This window comes from Myotis myotis, unplaced genomic scaffold (assembly GCF_014108235.1).
Source record: "Myotis myotis isolate mMyoMyo1 unplaced genomic scaffold, mMyoMyo1.p scaffold_m19_p_5, whole genome shotgun sequence".
NCBI lineage: Eukaryota > Metazoa > Chordata > Mammalia > Chiroptera > Vespertilionidae > Myotis > Myotis myotis.
The window spans coordinates 7,675,700-7,695,932 of record NW_023416357.1 but is presented as its reverse complement, the minus strand read 5'-3'; the positions used below and the strand labels follow the sequence as shown (position 1 = coordinate 7,695,932).

At 46.3% G+C, this 20,233-nt stretch overlaps 1 protein-coding gene across 3 annotated transcripts in view; it reads left to right on the top strand.

Moving 5' to 3' along the window:
- Positions 1-20,233, top strand: part of FYB1 (FYN binding protein 1) — a 143,492-nt gene that overhangs the window by 55,602 nt on the left and 67,657 nt on the right. For all 3 annotated transcript variants that reach the window (XM_036308330.1, XM_036308328.1, XM_036308329.1), the window contains exon 2: positions 2,894-4,025. In XM_036308330.1, the coding sequence (XP_036164223.1) occupies positions 2,894-4,025 (1,132 nt within the window). The remainder of the gene's footprint in view (positions 1-2,893; positions 4,026-20,233) is intronic.

Genomic DNA, 20,233 nt, shown 5'->3' with positions numbered 1-20,233 from the left:
CGTGGAGTTTGACAATGGGTTAGTGTGTTTCCTGGGGTTTCCCCCGTGAAATTCAAGATGTGAAGTTGCTAGCATTAAGTAGGAACTCACTTAAATCCCTTGGTTTCTGTTCCTCACCGACCTGGAGGAGGAGGTGGACTAGGTGATTTCTACAGCTTGACTTGCTGCATAAAAAGAGCAAACCCTCCTATGTACCAGGCACTCTTCCATGTATTTATGAATATTACTTTATTTATTCTTCCTAACAGCCACCCTATCACAGGGCCTTATTCTCACGACAGAGGTGAGCAGATGAAGGCCCAGGGAATTTCTGTTCCTTGCCCTAGATTAAATAGTTAGGAAGATTCAAACCCAGCCGGTCTGGCTCCTGAGCCTGTGTTATTAACCACTCTGCCTTGTGGCCTCTTGTTACAAAATCTAGAACAAGTTATAGACCTAGAGTAAGTCTAGAGTGAAAGCATGCTTCCCCAGAAACAGACTTTCTTCCTGGTGGTGAGCAAATTCTGGTGTTGACACTTCTTTATATATATATATATTTTATTGATTTTTTACAGAGAGGAAGGGAGAGGGATAGAGAGTTAGAAACATGGATGAGAGAGAAACATCGATCAGCTGCCTCCTGCACACTCCCCACTGGGGATGTGGCCGCAACCAAGGTACATGCCCTGACTGGAATCGAACCCGGGACCCTTGAGTCCGCAGGCCGACGCTCTATCCACTGAGCCAAACTGGTCAGGGCTGGTGTTGGCACTTCTTTATGCTGCTTGTGCTCAGGTTTGAAGTTCTCTGCAGCTTCCATCTCCCTGGAGGCACAGGGCGGTGCTTGTCTTCTCCTCCCCCCAGCCCCACCCCCAACACCCAAACTCTCCCTGGTCTAGGTCTTCAGGGATCGACTGGATAGACTGAGGACTTGAGGGAACCATGGGGCTCAAGAGAGGCAAGGTAGAAAACAAGATGTTTTCAGAGACTCGGCTATCGGGTAGTAAACTAAAGGAGCAAAATTCAAGCTGGAAACTATTTCTCTCATCTGGTTTTCATCGCCTGCCCAGGTTCCTTACCCCCATCCCGCAAATACACACGGGCTGCATTTTGGCAGGAGACAAACTCCTGCTGAGGGCATCATTGCTTTGAAAATCACTGTTCACAGGATTGAGCTCACTACCAACCTGCATTCCCCAAATCTGTATGAAAAGCCTGGCCGGGGCCTAGGTGTTGGAGGACACAAAGAGGAATGAGACAGGTTCTGGGTTTCGGAGCCTCAGAGGGACCTGGGTCTGCATCCCTGTGCCCACAGTTGCTGGCTGTGCGTCCGTGAATGTGCTACTTAACATTCCTCATGGTAAGAGTTCCCATCGAATGAGCCCCTGCTGTGGGCCGGGCAGGCACTTGACAAATTCCATCTCTACTGTGCATGACAATTCTGGCAGGTCTGTGTCATCAGCCCCATGTTATAGACGATGCCACGGAGGCCCAACTAATAAACTAGGATTCCAACCAAGTTCTCATCATCTTCCCACTATGTCCTCTTGCAGTTTTAACCTCACTTTTCTTTTCTGGGAAATAGAGTTAGGTATTGCCATCCCCCCAAAGCAGGAGATGAGCCACACAGGTACAAGCATGATTCAGAATCAAGCACACATATGTACACACTACACAATGGTTCCTACTATTATGAAAGGAAGTCACATTTGCATCACATGTACAAGTGTCTGAGGTGATACAGCAGTTAAGAGGACAGAGCAAATCTCCCCAACCGGACAGGGTCTGGTTTTGTGGTATTCAAGTGGGCCCTTGGGAGATGAAAAGTGCTTGGGTGTGTGGCAATGGGTGGTGGGGGTGGGAAGGAAGAAAACATTTTCTAGGTGAATCTGAAAGCACGGAAATAGAAATGGTGATGGTCACGCGTGTATCTCCAATGTGTGTTTTTTTAAAGCTTCAGACTTTCAAATATTCTAAAAGATCTAGAATATTCTAGAACTTGCATTTGAGAGACAGACCAAACACACCATAAATTCTATCAGATTACGTGGGACTATACCCACAGAGAAGGCTGAGTGCCTGCTCTCTTTACTAAGCAATAGACAAGGAAGACAGACACTCTGAGAAGGAGTGACCGGTGTCATTATAGAAGAGGCAAGACCGGAGAAGCTAGAAGTCAGAACATGAGACTTCCCAGCCAGTCTCTGCATCCTTGTCACCTCCCCTGAGTGCCCCAGACTGTGTCCCCTAGACAGGACCAGTCATGGGATGGAACACACGCTGCCCACTACACTGGTTCCAGTTAAATCATTAGCATTAAATAGAAAAGTCAGTAGGAAAACTCTTTTTATTACTTACACATAAAATGAGTGGCTTTTTCTGCCACGTCTCCCTGTTAGCAGGCTGACCTGAGCTGTGGATGGGTCAAGAGAACTCCTGCAAACCACAGAGATGCTGAACAAGGCCATGCCCGTAAAACACACAACCTATGGGCTTACTTTCATTTTTTAAGTGCAGTTTCTATTTAAGAGGCTCATCAGTGAAATATGGAAGAAGTCATTTGTTAGAGACTTCCATATTTTTTCAAGTGAAATAAAGTAGACAAACGCGAAGGGAACGGTAAATTCAACAAGCTAGCGAGAGAAACAGTGGCAGGAAAGGGAAACAATGAGTTGTGACCAACAAAAATGAGCATGTCAGTCTCAGACAACCCCAAAAAGTGCATGCACACGCGCCCTCCCCCTTCCAGAAACTCTCACAACGTATGTTGCCATAGAGGAAGGCCAGTGTTACAATATCTCGCTACCCAATCAGCAGCACCGCGGGCCTCAAACCAGGAAACCCTGTCAAGTGCAGCATTTTCAACTGTGAAGGGCGAGCTGTTCTCACCGGTTTTTGTTCCCCATGCTTGTAGGATGGAAAAGCAGATGTGAAGTCTCTCATGGCGAAGTTCAGCGCGGTGGGCGACCCCACGGAGGAGGTCTCGGCCGGAAGCCGACCCTTCAAGGTCACCGGGCAGAATTCCCCCTCAGGACTCCAAGCCAAAAAGAACTTCTTCAACAACCAAGGAAACGCCAGCCCTCTGACGGGACCCAGCAGCGTGCCCAAGTTTGGGGGCCCAAAGCCACCTGTGGGGGTGAAACCTCCTCCTGAGGAAAAGCCGGAGCCGGAGCCCAAGCCCCCGTTTCTGAAGCCCGCGGGAGTGGGCCAAAGATTTGGACCCCCGGCCCCCAGAGACCCCGAGGGGAGAGCGGCCTTTCTGAGGCCCGCAGGCCCCAAGCCCAACCCGCCCAGAGAAGATGCCAAGCCCGCGTTCCCCCGGCCTCCTGGGAACAAGCCGGCGCTCCACGGTGGCGTCCACCAAGACCACGACCTAAAGCCACCGGGCCCGAAGCCCAGGCTTCCCCCTGCAGCCCAGGAGAGCGACCAGAAGCCAGTGTTCCCTAAGTTGTCTGGGGTGCAAGGCAAGTTTGGGTCAGCCTCCCAGGACCAGGAGCCCAAGCCCCTCTTCCCCAAGCCCCCCTTTGGCCCGAAGCCATCCCCCAGTCTCGATGACGCCCACGAAGGCGAGAGCCCCACTAAGAACGCATCTCCACTCAGAGGACCCCCGGCCCCCACAGGATTCAGGTCCAAAACAGGCTCTTTCAGGCCAGCGAGGGAAGACCCAGACACGAAAGACCAAGGAGGCGAGACGTCAAGTTCACCTTTCCCTGGAGTGGTCCTGAAGCCGGCCGCCAGCAGGGGAGCCCCGGGCCTCTCCAGAAAGGCCGAGGACAGGAGAGAAGACAGGAAGGTGGATGCTGCTAAGAACGTGTTCCTGGGCAAGATGAGCCAGGAGGAGCCGCCTGCCTTGCTCCCTAAGACACCTTCTAAGGTGACGATGACCGGGCCCTGGGGCCAAGGTCAGGAAAGGGGAGACAAGAGTCTCGCCACCCCTAAGCAGAAGCCCCTGCCCCCCTTGGCTGTCCTGGGCCCCCCTCCACCGAAGCCCAGCCGACCCCCCCACGTGGACCTGGCCAAATTCCGAAAAGCTGCTCCTGCGAACAGTAAGTGCTTCTCTCGTTTCTACTTCACGCGTTTGCTTCCCCAGCAGCAGGCATCTTCCCTCCAGGGGGAAGCTGGTGATGAGGAAGGATCCATCCCCGGCGGCTGTGGGGGTGACCACCTCTTTGGGATGGTTTGGCTTTGGTGTGGGAGCTCTGCGAGGGAGGGCTGGCTTGGGGGGTGGAGGCAAACTCATCCATTTGATTTGATACGTGGTTTCGCTTAATGGTCATCTTTTCATTGACTTCCTTAGTTTGGTTTCATTTCTGTTGAATGGGACTGTGGTGTGTCACTTGTACTACCACCAAGGAGTTAGACGGACAGATGAGGCAAACCCTAAGGCGGCGATGCTCATGCGGGGGCGATTTTGACACCCCGGGGACATTTGGCAAATGTCTGGGGGCACTTTTCATTGTCACAGCGGGAGGGTGCTACTGGCATCTACTGAGCAGAGCCCAGGGACGCTGCCACACCCTACAATGCACAAGGCAGCTCCCCACGACAATTACCCAGCCCCAAACGCCAACAGTGCAGGGTTCAGAGACCTCCTCCCAGGGACTATAAATGCCCACAACTCCATCATGTTTCCTAAGCCCAACATGCAAATAAGAGGGCATCAGGGCCCTTGTGAAACTGCACTTTCTGTTTTATGTCCAGCTGCTTCCTATTTCTCAAGGTAAAGCTCTCTGAACTTCTCTGATTCATAAAGTAATACATAGCTCGGATAATAAGCCAGAAAAGGGGAACATTCTTCTTCTGGGGGGACAGCGCATTTTCTAGCAGAGAGGTTACCACAGTTCTATGGCACGCCCATCATTTGATCTGAGGGACTTGGTGAAGAGTTGTAACTCTGCATAGCCATGAGAGAAACTCACTTATGCCTGAAATGATGAGTATTTTAGGCAAATAATGTGTAACTGCTGTGTATTGGGGGGGGGGGGGGGGGGGGCTGGTGTTGACAAGTGACCACACCACTATTGGACATATTTTTTTCCTTACAAAAGCATGGTCTGATTAAAGCTGCTCTAGGCATAAGGTTGTTCTTCTTTTTTGGCTTCATAGAAGTATTTTGCAATCAATCTGTGATCTTCCTGAGATCAGCATTTTCAGTGTTGATCAACAGATTGGTGACCCAAACTCTTATTAATCTATCATGCAGAAAGCAGGTGTGCAATGACCCCAGGATCCGCACCTTCTAGAAAGACTCAGGCTTGTTGCACTTGTCACCTACCCATTTCAATACTGGTCCCTAATTCAGAAATGTTCGTTTGGGGAAGACCTTCTACAAGGTCCCTTCCTATCTCTCTTTCCTAGTTTCTCTGTATCTCAGGTGTTAAGACGTGCTGTCACTCGTTCCATTTCATGGCTCTGCTTCACGCCAAGGAAACTGTGCTGAGGTCCGGCAGGAATCCTTGGGAGCTTGCTCCCAGTCCTCCCTCACTGTTTCCTACCAGGATTGGATGGTGGGACCCCATTACCTGGTGTCACACTATTGAATGAGTTCTCACAGATGCTAATTGAGTCCTCTTGCTGGCTCTGCAGTCCTGTCAAGGTCAGCACTGAGCTGATTTTCAGTGCAATGTAGCTCCCAGGGACCCAGGCACAATTGCTCAGTATTCGAGTTGATTCTTGCCCTTCTCTTTCCCTTTACAACCCTTTCCCCCCGTCCTTACATGCCTCCCCACGGCGCAGGTCCCCACCACACCGTTTGGATTCTAAAACCTCTCATCAGTGTACCCCACTTCCGACCTCTGGGCCCTGGGTGTATGTTATGTTCCAAAATGGACCCCATTCCCTCTTCACCCACCTTTTCACAAATCAGAACTCAATTTTTAATCTAAAGTGACCTCCAGTTGGTGTCAGGATAAAACAACCTGTTTCATAAATTTAAACTCTGAATAACATCCCTTTAAAGCACTCACTTTTTTCAATTTGTTTTTAAATAGAAATCACATTTAGCTCAAAAACACAGCAAGTGTAAAAAGGTGTAAAATGGAACATTGTGAAAAGGTGTCTTTAGTCCTTTCCTGCCTTTTGCTGGGTCTTCCCGGCCTCGGCCCCACAAGAACAACCACTCTTCTACTTCCCCCTCCATCCAAAGTTTGTTTATGTTTACACAACAAATAGAAATACAGATACTAGCCACCCCCTGATTTTTACTCAACAAGTAGAATATTATATGCAATGCTCTGATCTTTGTTTCTTAAAAACACTGATAAATCCTGTATGTCTTTCTACATTTTAATGAGAGGTAACTGATTATTCTTTAAGCTGCACAGTATTCTGATAAGTGGATGACTCACCTAATTAAACAGTTTGTATTATTTCCAAACTTTTGCAGTCAGAACATTATACAGAAAATAGTCTTGTATATGCATCATAAAATAAACATTTATTTTCTGAACACAGAGAATTTCTTAATAGGCAGATCTGCTACCCTGGCTGGTTTGGCTCAGTGGATAGAACGTCGACCTATGGACTGAAGGGTCCCAGATTCGATTCTGGTCAAGGGCACATGCCTGGTCAAGGGCTCAATCCCCAGTGTGGGGTGTGCAGGAGGCAACCGATCAATGATTCTCTCTCATCATTGATGTTTTTTTCTCTCTCTCCCTCTCCCTTCTTCTCTGAAATCAATAAAAAGATATTTAAAAAAAAAAAAAAAAAAGTCAGGTCTGCTGACTCTGGATCCTACCACTACTATTTTTCTTAATCATGCTAAGCAATTTAGCATTCAATCTAGGAAGGTTAAAAAAAATACCAGAATTAGAAAGCAGATAGTGTCCAAATTAACTAAAGCTTCATCAAATCATTTTGTAGGCGTTCAAAACTCTAAAACTATTTTCTTAGCCTTCCCACCTGATTCTTTCCCTTCAAGATTCATGTCCAATTCCTTAAACCTCATCTTCAGATCTACCCTCTGTCTTTATCATCTTTGTCCAATATAGTAACCATTACAAATATTTATCCCTTATTGAGGACATGTTATATATATGATATTCATTACCCTGTTAATGCCAATGAAACAGGAATTCTGTGAGGTTAGGTAACCTGCCCCAGGCTGCACTGCGACTGAGTAGAAACAGACCTTGTCCTCCCTCTAGAGCCCAGGTCCCCATCGCCACCCTCCCTGCTGGGCTCCCTCTCTTGAAACACATGCTAGGGATAGAATGAGATAATAAATTAAGCATAAATGAAACCCAAAGAATCCTCATTCTTCTACCTCTCTTCGTCTTTTGGTTGAAATGAGTCTTTTTTTAATTTTTTTTTTATTTTTACTATAAATACCACTATAAGCTGAATGAAGACAGACCAGTCCACTTAACATTATTTATTTGGAGCCCAGAAATAAAATATTCCTGTTAGTTGCTCAGGTTTGTCTTCCCACTAGAATCTCTTTAATCAGAGTTTAAGATTAATACTCTCTGTAGCTTAGCAAGTCCTCTTTCAACAACTAGATAACCCTTAACAATAGCCTGGTGCTCAATTGAATTGAGTTTCTATGCAAAATGAATATTATGCACAGAGTCCTTCTTGTAGATTTTCAGCTGATTTTCTTGTAAACCGAACGCTTGAAATATAACGTGGTGCTTTTCTGAATATGGAACTAATACCTTTCCCCACCCGCCCCGGAACCATTACAGGTAACAAAAGGCCCAACATTTTTAAACAATCCAAAATATCAGAATGTTCTTTGAACTAACATTTCTCCTGGCCCCTTTCGGTTCTGAGGCCGGTGGTGAAAGGACTTCCTCCCAGCATCCCATGCATGCCTGGCCCGCACAAGCCTGGGTTGTGGACGCCCTGGCCATCTGTGGTTTGTGTGTAGGAGTGAGCAAGCCCTGCTGGGAAATAGTCCATCCAGTTTTGTTTTGTTTTTTCCTAAGCTTGTTCTTAACACTGGGGAGAAAGTAAGACTCATCTTTCCTGTGTTGACTGTAAGAATGACCAGTAAAGCATCTTGACAATCAAAGGGGCAAGGTCAATGTCCCAGATGGCTTAGCAATGGGCCCCTCCTCAGCTACTTGTGTGTCACTCTATACATGGACAGCGGTTTTGAACCAAAAGGTCTCTGGCCTATTTTCGCCGGCAAGTAACTTTTTTCTAGGAGGGGTCAAGTTTATCCTTCATAGACCCCGAAGCTGTCACCTTTCTTCTTCTCTGCAGTCTCCTTTCACGTGTACTCTCTGAACATTGCCCATTAGGTATTTATAGACCAAGCTTTATATCGGTGTGTTGCTCCCAGCCAGGACAGGGCAAAGGGATTCACTGCTCAACCACATTTGAGAAACTCAGGGACCGGTGGATTCTTACACCAGGGTTTCTATAAGCATTGACACATGAGTGCGCGCTGGAGTCTAAGAGCAAGGTACCAACAAGCAGATACTTTTTCAGAAGCATCTCACAGACGGGGCTCTTTCAGAGCACTGGGGAGCTGAGGGCGAAGGTCTGTGGAGTGGGACATTGTCTAAAGCTGTGGTTCTCAACCTTCCTAATGCCATGACCCTTTAATACAGTTCCTCATGTTGTGGTGACCCCCAACCATAAAATTATTTTCGTTGCTACTTCATAACTGTAATTTTGCTACTGTTATGAATCATAATGTAAATATCTGATATGCAGGACGTATTTAGGCGACCCCTGTGAAAGGGTCCTTCGACCCCCGAAGGAGTCGCGACCCACAGGTTGAGAACCGCTGGGCATGGCTTAGCTTCGATGGCAACAGACACTCCACATGCTGTTTGCTGTCATTATCTAGGAGCCTGGTGCATGCTCTGGGGCTGGCATCCACCCTTACCTTTAGCTCTAGCCCAAGCCCGGGCTATTTCCCTGGGAAAGCTGTGTTCCGTGAGACCTGTCAGTCTTCCCTCTATCCCTGGCTGAAACTTCTGAGGAAACACTCACTGTCAATCTGGCAGCTTACCTGGGTTTAACTCCATAATAGAAATGCCTTGGGGAGAGCCTGCCCTTCCTAATCGCACTGGTCCAAGGTCAGATCTTAAGAGCTGCCTACTCTCTGTCTTCTAAAACTCTCTCTTCTGCTCTTCTAAGATAAACCAGCTCCTCAGTCTGCCCTATTGAACAACCTGCCTTCTGCTGTATCATATGCCAACAACATCCGTTGGGCTTTTATTATCCAATGTTTTTGTCATATTCATAAGCAATCTACATGGTCTTTATTTTTATCTTCTGGCATTTCATTTTTCTGAGGAGAAGTCTGAGACCATCCTGAATGTCTATCTTTGAAAATGATTTACTTTTCTATCTATATTCCCAAAGAAATCTCTGTTCGTAAGGCTTAAAACTTAGCCAACATGTCTGTGTCAATCATTCTGTCATCATTCTAAACTTGTGTCAATCATTCTGTCATCAGTATTTTATGAGAGATGATGTTCCTCTGAGCTCAGGGGTTCTCGGTTCCACATGCAGAGGGGTCACACCATTTTTGTGACTGATGGATGATAAATGCATCTACTTGCTCTGAACCAGGGTGCTACACGTGTCTTCCTTTGAGAGCCGAGCTTTGAGTCCTGCATTGCCTTTAATCCACTCTTCTGTGGAGGGAAGGGTAGCTGTGCTGGTCTGGAGGGCAGTCCTTGCTAGAGATCTAGACTCTGTTCCTTATCTGAGGCCTCATCCAGTGCCTGGTGCCACTGCCAGGCCACCATGACAGCTCAGCCCCCTCTGCCTCTGCTGTGACCCTGTCTTGGCACTTAGGGCTTTCTTGCTAGAACTTTCCCCTTGACCAAGCTGCTCAGTCACCCCCAAGTTCATGCCTCTAGGCTGGAGCGTATTAGGGAGAATGCAGAGGTTTTTCTAGGATCACTGTCTCTGCAGTGCTGCTCCCGAGCCTGGGAGCACATGGGAAGCTCCACTTGCCTCCCATGGCACCAGAACCTTCTGCCTCCTCCCTTAGCCACCACGTTTTGAAACATATCCAATGAGGTTATTTTCCTTTGCTTGTGTGGTAACCACTAGTGAATTTGAGATAATGCTTATCTCGCCTTATTTTGTTTTCACTATTTTATTTGCGAATTGGAGGAAGAACATGCCAGAAGTTCCCTCCCTCATTATTTAATACCAGCTCAATATTTCCATTATAATCCAGGGTGAGCAATATTTCTAAAAGGACCATCAATTGGCCCCTCCAAAATTGGAACAGAGGAAACGCACATGAATTGAGTGCCCACAGCCAGCCTGGTTTTACATCCTCTGGTCTATGTTTATTAGTCAAGGACTTGGAGGACCACTCCTAACCCTTCTCCAAGTCTTCTATTCTGAAGAATATTCTGGACCCAATCACGGCGGGGCAAGGGAGAGACCCAGGGTCCTGAGGGAGCTTCACCTCTGGGTTGTGGATAGCACCTGACCTCCACTCACCTGCAAATTTCCAGACAGCAGTCCTATTGTAAGCCTTTACCAGCCAGCCAGCTTGTGCTGAGACTAGGAGAGGAAGGGAATACTGGATGGGAAAATGAGCCAAGAGAGGGAGAGGGCCACTGGGGTTGACATATGGGGAATACACCTTACTTCTCCTCCGGCCTGAGTTACCCTGCCTTTGAGAAGGCCCTCAGAAGGGCTAGGTCCTCAGCTCCCTGCTCAGTGCTCCATTTGGTCTTTGATTTATTTTCTCTTAACCGCTCAGATGCCAGATAGTCTTTCAAAATTGATGTGAGCACAGCAGTAATCCACACACCATTTGATTTATAGTGAAACATTTCCTTACAGAGATATTCACCCTGCTTATAAGAGGGACAGCCACTTTTCTAAGTTATGGAAGAGAAATTTCTGTAAAAGCTCGTTTGCAGCAACATGCCATGATTTACCCCATGGTAACAACTTCCTGTGATCAAGAGGCAGGAGTTGGTATGTTGTTAAGCCACTTACAAAGGAAAATATAGAGGTACTAGAGGCCTAGTGCACGGATTTGTGCACCGGTGGGGTCCCTCGGCCTGGGTGTGTCTGCGGGAGGTTGGCCAGCTGGAAAGGGACCACAGGAGAGCTCCAGGGAGTATCCAGCCCATTTCACCCAGTCCCGATTGGCTGGACCCAGCAGTAAGCTAACTTACCAGACACTTAGCATATTAGGCTTTTATATATATATACTAGAGGCCTGGTGCACAAAAATTTGTGCACTGGCGGGGGGGTATCCCTCAGCCCCACTTGTGCCCTCTCACAGTCTGGGACCCCTTGGGAGATAACGACCTGGTGGCTTAGGCCTGCTCCCGGGTGGCAGAGGGCAGGCCCAATCCCTAGGTGCCTGCCCTGCAGCCCCTGGTCGAGGCTCAGAGCAGGGCCGATTTGGGGGTTGGGGCGCTGCCCCCTGTCACGCACAGAGCAGGGCCCATCACAGGGGTTGGGGCTCCGTACCCTGTCACACACAGAGCAGGGCCAATCAGGGGGTTGAGGAGCTCCCCCCTGTCACACACAGAGTAGGGCTGATAGGGGAGTTGGAGCACTGCCCCCTGTCACACACAGAGCAGGGCGGATCCGGGGGTTGAGGCGCCACCCCCTGTCACCCACAGAGCAGGGCCGATCAGGGGGTTGGGGCACTCCCCCCGTCACACTCAGGGCAGGGCCGATGGGGAGGTTGCGGCTCCACCCCATCACACACAGAGCAGGGCCCATGGGGGGGTTGGGGCGCCACACCCTGTCACACACAGAGCCGCAGGGCGATCAGGGGGTTTGGGCGCTGCCGCCTATCATGCTGCTCCAGGGGCCGGGAGGCCTTGCGGCTCCGCTTGACACCAGGTCAGTGAGGCCTCGCTGCTCCGCTGATCCCGGTGCTGGGAGGCATATTACCCTTTTACTATATAGGATAGAGGCCTGGTGCATGGGTGGGGGCCAGCTGGTTTGCCCTGAAGGGTGTCCCGGATCAGGGTGGGGGTCCCGCTTAGGTACCTGGCCAGCCTGGATGAGGGGATGATGGCTGTTTGCAGCTGGTCACACCCCCTTCAGGGTGGGGGTCCCCACTGGGGTGCCTGGCCAGTATGCGTGAGTGGCTGAGGGCTGTTTTCAGGTTGGTGGGTGACTGAAGCTCCCAACCTCTCCTTATTTTCTTTTTTTTTAATTCTGGTATTTTATTTACCTTCTATGGCTGTCACTGGAACTGAGAGCCAGCTTTAGCTCTGAGGCTCGGCTCCAGCTCTGAGACCTCGGCTGCTGATCTGGGTTTGTTTGGATTCTATAATTGAAACACTGTTTCAGCTCCAGCTCAGAGGCCGGCTGACTGAAAGCAGGTTTCTTGGGATTGTTTAGCTTCTATATTTGCAACATTGTTTCTTAGACTGCAGCTCAGAGCTGGGCGGTGGAAGGCGGGGAACCTTGGCTTCCTCCATCACTGGAGCAAGCAAGCCTCCTGTTTGCTTCAGCTACCTGGCTGCTGGCTGCCATCTTGGTTGGCAGTTAATTTGCATATCTCGCTGATTAGCCAATGGGAAAGGTAGCGAAGTTATGGTTAATTGCCATGTTTGTCTATTATTAGATAGGATATGGATTGCCAGTCAACTGGCATTATTTCAACATTAGTAGCATTTGTGCTAGGTCCAAGAAGATTTGTACATAAACAAATATTTTCTTTTACAGTGGCTGAAATATGAAAGGCATGAGATGCTATAATGTATGCCAAATTGGATCAAAATTAGTTCATTCTTAAACTAATCATACAACCCATGAAGGTAAAAACATTAAAATGAAATTTCAATTACTTGAGAAAGGAAGGAGGAGATTAAAAGGAAAGTCAGGTCTCAGAATCAAATACATAAAAGCTCTTTCTAATTTACTTCAATTGTGCTTACGCACATAAAATTAAAAAACAACAACTAGATAAGAAGAGTGAAACGAATGTCTTCTCACTGGGCAGGGATGCCTTGCTTCATAGAACCTGCTAAAATAGCTTCTAAGCCCAGTCAAATAAAACTCAAAGTGAGTTTGAGTGTTAAAGGACTGGGAAATACAATGAGCTACCCATAATGTGCAGTCGCCACTAACGGTCCTTCTTTGTCTTGTTGGAAACTATTTCTGAATGTGGGTACATATTCTAAAAGCACTACTTTGTGCATATGGCTTTTATTTAAGAAAATGAAATTAACTTTTATACAAGAATAACTCAGGAGTAGAAACCCAGCTACCCATTTTTATGAAGCTATCTGGAAATTTATAAGAACACACGAATTCATATCCTTTTAGAGAAAGCACAATTATATGTTATGATCTGGCTCTAAAGCCCAGGGAGCCATCTAGAGCACTAAATTAGTTGCTTTTCCAACATATGAGAAAGAAGGAAGAGAAAAGTAGCCCAAAAGTTGGGGAATTTAACTGCTATGTGAGCATTAGTCAATAGACAAGAAGCATATGCTCTTCTATTTCAATTGCCACTAAAGAAAAACTACTAGGCTTTGTGCTGTCTGGCATAGCAAAGGCAGAAAAAAACATCTAGAACACCCAATAGCTAGAGATACTATCAGACAAAAGTAACCGAAGATGAGACATCTGGTTATAGAAAAAAACCTGAACAAAAAAACAAAAAAAAACAAAAAAAACAAAAAAAAAAACCATGCGAGGTTTTTCTTTCCCCAAAGTCAGAACCTGCACGGCAAATCAGCTGTTTGTCTTTATTCAACAGTCGGCGTATAGCTGCTGACTGCACTGTGCGGTGGCTCGTTCTGCCGCTGGCGTGCTCCCGGCCCCTGGGCCTGTGCTCCTGGCCACCAGCCGGTGCCTCCCAGGGCTGCCCACAGGTGTGTTGAGACAAAGAGGGGCAAGGAGAAAGCTTCTCTCCACTTAACACTGCTCTCTCTTCTTGATTTTCTTACAATCGTCTGAATAAGGTAGCTCACTGTATGTCCCAAAGTAATTGTGTGGTAAAGCCAAGCAACTAAAAATCTGTCTTAAAAAAAAAAATGGCTGGGCACATGTATGTATGGCTAAAGTGAGTTAGAGTATTTGTTCCTCTTATGCTGGAATAAAAAATGCTTAACTATTATTAGGTGGTGAAAGAATTCTAGATTTAAAAAGCCCCCTCAGTAAGTGGTTTGTTTTCAAACCCTACAGTATTTCCTGTTTCTCTTCCCAATTGTCACCCTGAAGAAGTTGGGGTACCCCTTGCATGTACTCTCAGTTCCTGAGGATCTAGACTTCAGCCTCTCCAAGACCCTATTTCTCCCTTAGTTCTGGTTCATCTAGATTGGGTAAAAAAGCTACACATACACACACACACACACACACACACACACACACACACACACACCCCTACCTTGACTTGCTCCTCAGCCATTTTTTTTTTCAAAAGCAGTTTGATGTAGAAGAGAAATAAGGCAAGTCTATAAAATACATTTCAGTCATTCGTGTTACTCTAAATTAAAGACAATTTTCTAAGATCCAAGCAGGAAACCTCCCTATTTTATAGAAAGAGGCTGTCTTTGAGTTCTTAATCCTCAGGGGGAGGAATAACTCATCCTCTGGCTGAGTGGCCTGCAACCAATTGAGGTTTCTAGACCTTCTGCCAGATCTCTACCTCCCAGTTGGGAACTTCTACTTTCCCCACAAAGTCTGAGTAATTATCTAATGGACCGACTGTGTGGGTGGACCATTACAAGGTGAGGTAGTATCTTAGTCAGTTCAGGCTGCTATTACAAAATTACCATAGACTGGGCAGCTTAGAAATAAGGGAAACTTATTTCTCACAGTTCTGGAAGTTGATAAGTTCAAGGTCAAAGCACTGACAGATTCAGTGTCTGGTGAGAGTCTACCTGCTGGTTCAAAATGATTGTCTTTGCACGGTGTCCTCACATGGCAGAAGGGACAAGGGAGCTCTCTGGAGTCTCTTTTAAAAGGACATTAATCCCATTCATGAGGCCTCCACCCCCATGACTTAACCACCTCCTAAAGGCCCCACCTCTTAGCACCATCACATTGAGGGTTAGGTTTCAAGATATGAATTTGGGGGGCACAAACCTTCAGTCTATGGCAGACATCCTGTGCCACCAGGCCTAGGAAATGACCTTGACCCATTGCCCCGACCATATGTCTCCCTTTTATTTTCTTGATTTTTCTTCATTCTCATCTTCTAAGCTAAGATTTTTTTAAAAAATCTTGTTATTTTCCATTTCTCCATACCATCGCCACAAATTTCCTTTCTTCTGAGTCAGTGAAACAGGCTAGTAAAACCCACAGAAAAATGCTGAGGGTTATGGAGGCATGTGACCAAAGAGGCTGCTGAATTCTGAACTAAGAAAACATGGCGAATTCCATGTGCCGTCATGCCTTTGAAATGGAAAAGCTAAGGTAGGAAATAAAAAAGCAATTGGCATGGTCTTCAAAAATCTGGATTAAGTTAATTTCAAACACCAGCCATGTCTAATGGAAAAATCTAGTAGTCTCCACAGATCAATGAAGGACCAAGTGGTTTGAATTCTCAGGCTCACTTCTGACTTTCAGTTCCTGCTCTTTCTGCCTTGGATGGGTTTAGGAATTGCCTGACTGACCCTGGGCCATACCGCAGTCACCCCGACAAGACGTGGTGCTTTTCCTTAGTTCTCACTGCAAACCACTCATTGAAGGCATGTTTGTGTGCACGACCGACTTCACTGAAGGGGTGAGGAGGCAGGAGTTTATGTTGCATAGAAGCTAGAAACTTGAGATGGCATGTGGGCCACAAACCTTTTATTTATTTATTTATAAATATATTTTTATTGATTTCAGAGAGGAAAGGAGAGGGAGAGAGAGAGATAGAAACATCAATCATGAGAGAGAATCATTGATTGGCTGCCTCCTGCACATCCCCCACTGGAGATCCAACCTGTAACCTGGGCATCTGCCCTTGACTGGAATCAAAACCGGGACCTTCAGTCTGCAGGCTGATGCTCTATCCATTGAGCTAAACCTACTAGGGCACCACAAACTTTTTTTTTTAAAGCAGTTAAGCATTTGCAACTCGGGCTCCTGTCCCCTCCCCCGTTGCTCACCATTTTCCTTCTTTTCCTCATTTCTTGACTCCCCCTTCTCAATGGCTAAGAAAAATAAGGACATTTTCTTCATATTTTTTGGTTCAGAATAGCCTAACTGTCTCTAACCCAAAGCCTTAAACTCAGCTGTGGTCTTCCTTTGCATATAAGCAGATGTTTCTTATTCAAAGGTGTCTTCACCACCTCTTCTGGGCGTGGAAGGAGATAGCTGAAAGGGATAGCCAGGTGGGAGGAAGTGGTTTTATTTTGTATTGCTATCGATATTTATTATATTACTAGGAACAAGCTACTGATGAATAGAATGCATCCAGGAAAAGTCTGGTCAATCCTGATAGAAGTACAGTATCTGAATTCTTCCAAATGGGTGTGATAATCAGGTTGTTTTCTCCTCTTAGAAGATAAGACTGCTGGAGAGCGGCTTTCTTTTGCCAGGCCTAGAATTTGAAAGTTTTCAGGTTCTTTCTGGATTAAAATATTACAAGGACTCCCATGCAAACCAATGTCCCTTACATGTCTTCCTGGTCATTGTAACACTAAATGGGTCTCTAAGGAGAGATCCAAAATGGATAGACATTCTGACCACCAATATGTATGTCATATTCTCAGAAGGACAAGAGACCGTCAAAATTGGGCCATAATTTCAAAGGTTATCAAACTTAAAATTGCATAAGAATGCCCCCATAGTTCCCAGGAACCACCTAGGGACTGGAATAGCTATCAACATCACCAGGTGGCTTGAAGGTAGGTCATTCTTGGGCCACAATGAGAAATACTGCAGTCTAAGAGAATGACTACACTTGGTCCAGGAGTAAAGGCGATGATGGAAAGAGGTAGCGTTTCTAAGCCCCAGGTATTTTTCTGAAAACAAAACAAAACAAAATACCATGAGATAAGATACTAGGAGTTAGTGATTATATCAAAATATGGAAATGAGTGAGTGACCTGTTTAAGCAAACAGGTAGGTTCCTATGGTTGATCTTAAAAATTTGCTTAGTTAGGGTGCCATTCAAATATCCAACATCTGTATGGCTCGTACCAGAGTCCTAAAAGTCCTTGGCTATGTCAGGCTTAACCTTTTAGTTGCTGGAGCATAAAGAGGTCCAGGGATCTCTAAGGAGTCTCTGGAGCCCTTAGAGCAGCGGTTCTCAACCTGTGGGTCACGACGCCTTTGGGGGTCGAACGACCCTTTCACAGGGGTCGCCTAAGACCATTGGAAAACACATATATAATTACATATTGTTTTGTGATTAATCACTATGCTTTAATTATGTTCAATTTGTAACAATGAAAATACATCCTGCATATCAGATATTTACATGACGATTCATAACAGTAGCAAAATTACAGTTATGAAGTAGCCACGACAATAATTGTATGGTTGGGGGTCACCACCACATGAGGAACTGTATTAAAGGGTCGAGGCATTAGGAAGGTTGAGAACCACTGCCTTAGAGGGATGTAGCTAGTTCAGTATTTTGACAGTTAGTGGTTAAATTGTACACGCCCTGACCACCAGCCTAGAACACGGATTTTCAACCGGTGTGCCCCAAGAATTTTTAAAACATGCAATCCCTGATTATTTAGTCAGGGGCACTGACCTCTTTTCCCTTAGATTGTCAAATAAAAATATGACAGCAGCCAACACAACAATAGCTGTCTGGTATAAATGAATCAAAAGTATACCTATTGCCGGAACCGGTTTGGCTCAGTGGATAGAGCGTCGGCCTGCGGACTGAAAGGTCCCAGGTTCGATTCCGGTCAAGGGCATGTACCTTGGTTGCGGGCACATCCCCAGTAGGAGATGTGCAGGAGGCGGCTGACTGACGTTTCTCTCTCATCGATGTTTCTAACTCTCTATCTCTCTCCCTTCCTCTCTGTAAAAAAATCAATAAAATATATATATATATAAAAAGAAAACATTTAAAAAAGAAAAAAAAACTATACCTATTTTTTTCTCAGATCAGCAAAACATACAATATATTTTTGGTGTGCTGCAGAATAGTAGTAAAAGGTTGAAAATCGCTGAACCAGAAGAGTTCCCCACATAGAACTCTGGAGTCAAGGACTCCTGCCACTCTCTCCCTCTCTTTCCTTTCTACCCTTTTCCTCTTCTCTATTCCCTTTTATTTTTATTTCTTTTCTCAGTTTCTGCCTTGCAGTGGCCTTCAGGTTATTTCAGCATAGTCTTTTACACATGGCACATATAATTGCTATTCCTTGAATTAAAAACCAACTATGGCGGTCCTCAAGGCGAAGAAAAAAATCGAAGTGCTAAGGTAAACAGACTTTGAAAACATGAATAAGTATGTATCGGTGTAAGAACTGCTGTGACAGAGGCCAGAATGACAAAGGAGCCCACACCCCTGCCCATGTGACCACACTTGTTCCCTTGTAAGGTCTCCGTGGCTGGTGATAGCCCCGCCCTCGCCCCGCCACTGAAACTGGGCAGGAGGGCTAAGGGCTGAGCAGAGTTAAATCCCCTGGGTGTTTCTATGCTGTGGGTCTGATCAGCATCCGAGTGCAGCTGCACTGGCCTGGTTACCCCACTAACCAGATAACTCATCACTTGGTAACACGCCCTCTTTTTCTTCAACAAGGTTAGTGTATCTAATCTTCAAAATAGGCCCATGTTCCTGTAGCACATAGAAGAAATTAAGTCAATGCGAAAGACAGGTAGGCAGTTGTCCTTAACTAAACGGTGCCTCTATTTTGTGTAACGCTTTGCAGTTGATCTTCAAAGGCACACGGTTTGCAGGAGAGCACCCTCAAGTTTTGATGCTGCAGACAGATCCCCGCATCTGTGAGCCCGATGATGAAAGGGGAGGGTGGATGTGGCATTGATAAAAACAGACATTTGTTCAGGCTTGTCGCTGTATTTTTGTAAACTGGAAACTTTTGTTAATCTCTCCGTGAAGTTGATAAGAGAGCTTGCTGCCCGCGCTACCGGCCCTGATCTAGGAGGAGCTCTGTGCCCTATAACACAGGGGCACTCTTCATGGTCTTGAAAAACCAGGCATTGACACATTGTTTTGCACCAGGGAGAGTTCAGAGCAGATGCTTTGTGCTAGAGCGCCTGGGGTCCAATCCAAGCTCTGCCCCTCCCTCTGGGACCCACGGAAGGTTCTTAGCCTCTCAAAGCCTCACTTTCCTCACCTGTTAACGTAAGTAGGTTCTGTCATCGGGCTATTATGAGGATTAAATGGAACTGTGGATAACATGATCACGTTTTCTGATATGCTCACAAAATTCATCTAGAGAATCAGTTTTTACTACATTACTATGTTGTTTCTAAAAATTGAAAATTGACTTTTCTTCTAAGTTGTCAAATAGGACTGGGTTTGCCATGAGATGAAATAAGTTTTCATCATGTCAAAATATCTCTCCTGACACCACTTACAAAATTTCCTTTTTACCCATCGTTTCTCAAGACAGTGTTTTTCCCCAGTGTGGCCTGTAGACTATCCACGTAGGAATAAGATTTTTAAAAACTTAAGATCACCCCCCCCCACCCCAATTCTACCATTACCAGCCAATTCTACCAACCCCCTTCCCAAATCAGAACTTCTAATTCAGGTATAAAGGGGGCCTGGTCATCTCCACTTTTAATAACCTGCTCAGGAGAAAGTTATGCACATTAACAATTTAAAAAATGCCACAGCCTAGCCAGTGTGACTCAGTAGATGAGCATCGATCTATGAACCAGGAGGTCACGCTTTGATTCCCGGTCAGAGCACATGCCTGGGTTGCGGGCTCGATCCCCAAGTAGGGGGGGGGCGTGCAGGAGGCCGCCAATCAATGATTCTCTCTCATCAATGATGTCTCTACCTCTCTCTCGCTCCCTTCCTCTCTGAAGTCAATAAAAATATTTTTAAATTAAAAAGTCACCCAAATAAGCTCTTCTTTCACTTATTTATTTTTAAATATTAAAATAATAACCCAGGCACGTGCCCTAGGACCCTTCAGTCTGCAGGCTGACGCTCCATCCGCTGAGCCAGAACAGCTAGGGCTAAGCTCTTCTTTTAATGGCAAATACTTGTTCATGTTTTACGAAGTCAGGCATAGCTTGTTTTGAGCAGTGCTGCTAACTCATTTTCCTTAGGGAAGCTCTGGACGGCATAGAAGGTAAGGGTGGAGATACCTTGAAGCAGGCAGTTGGTGGGAACCATTCTAACCACCCAGCTGTGGACTCAGGCTGGCCTGGGGGGCCACTGGAGCTGGCCTCGGCCGTTCACCTGTGTGAAGTCAGA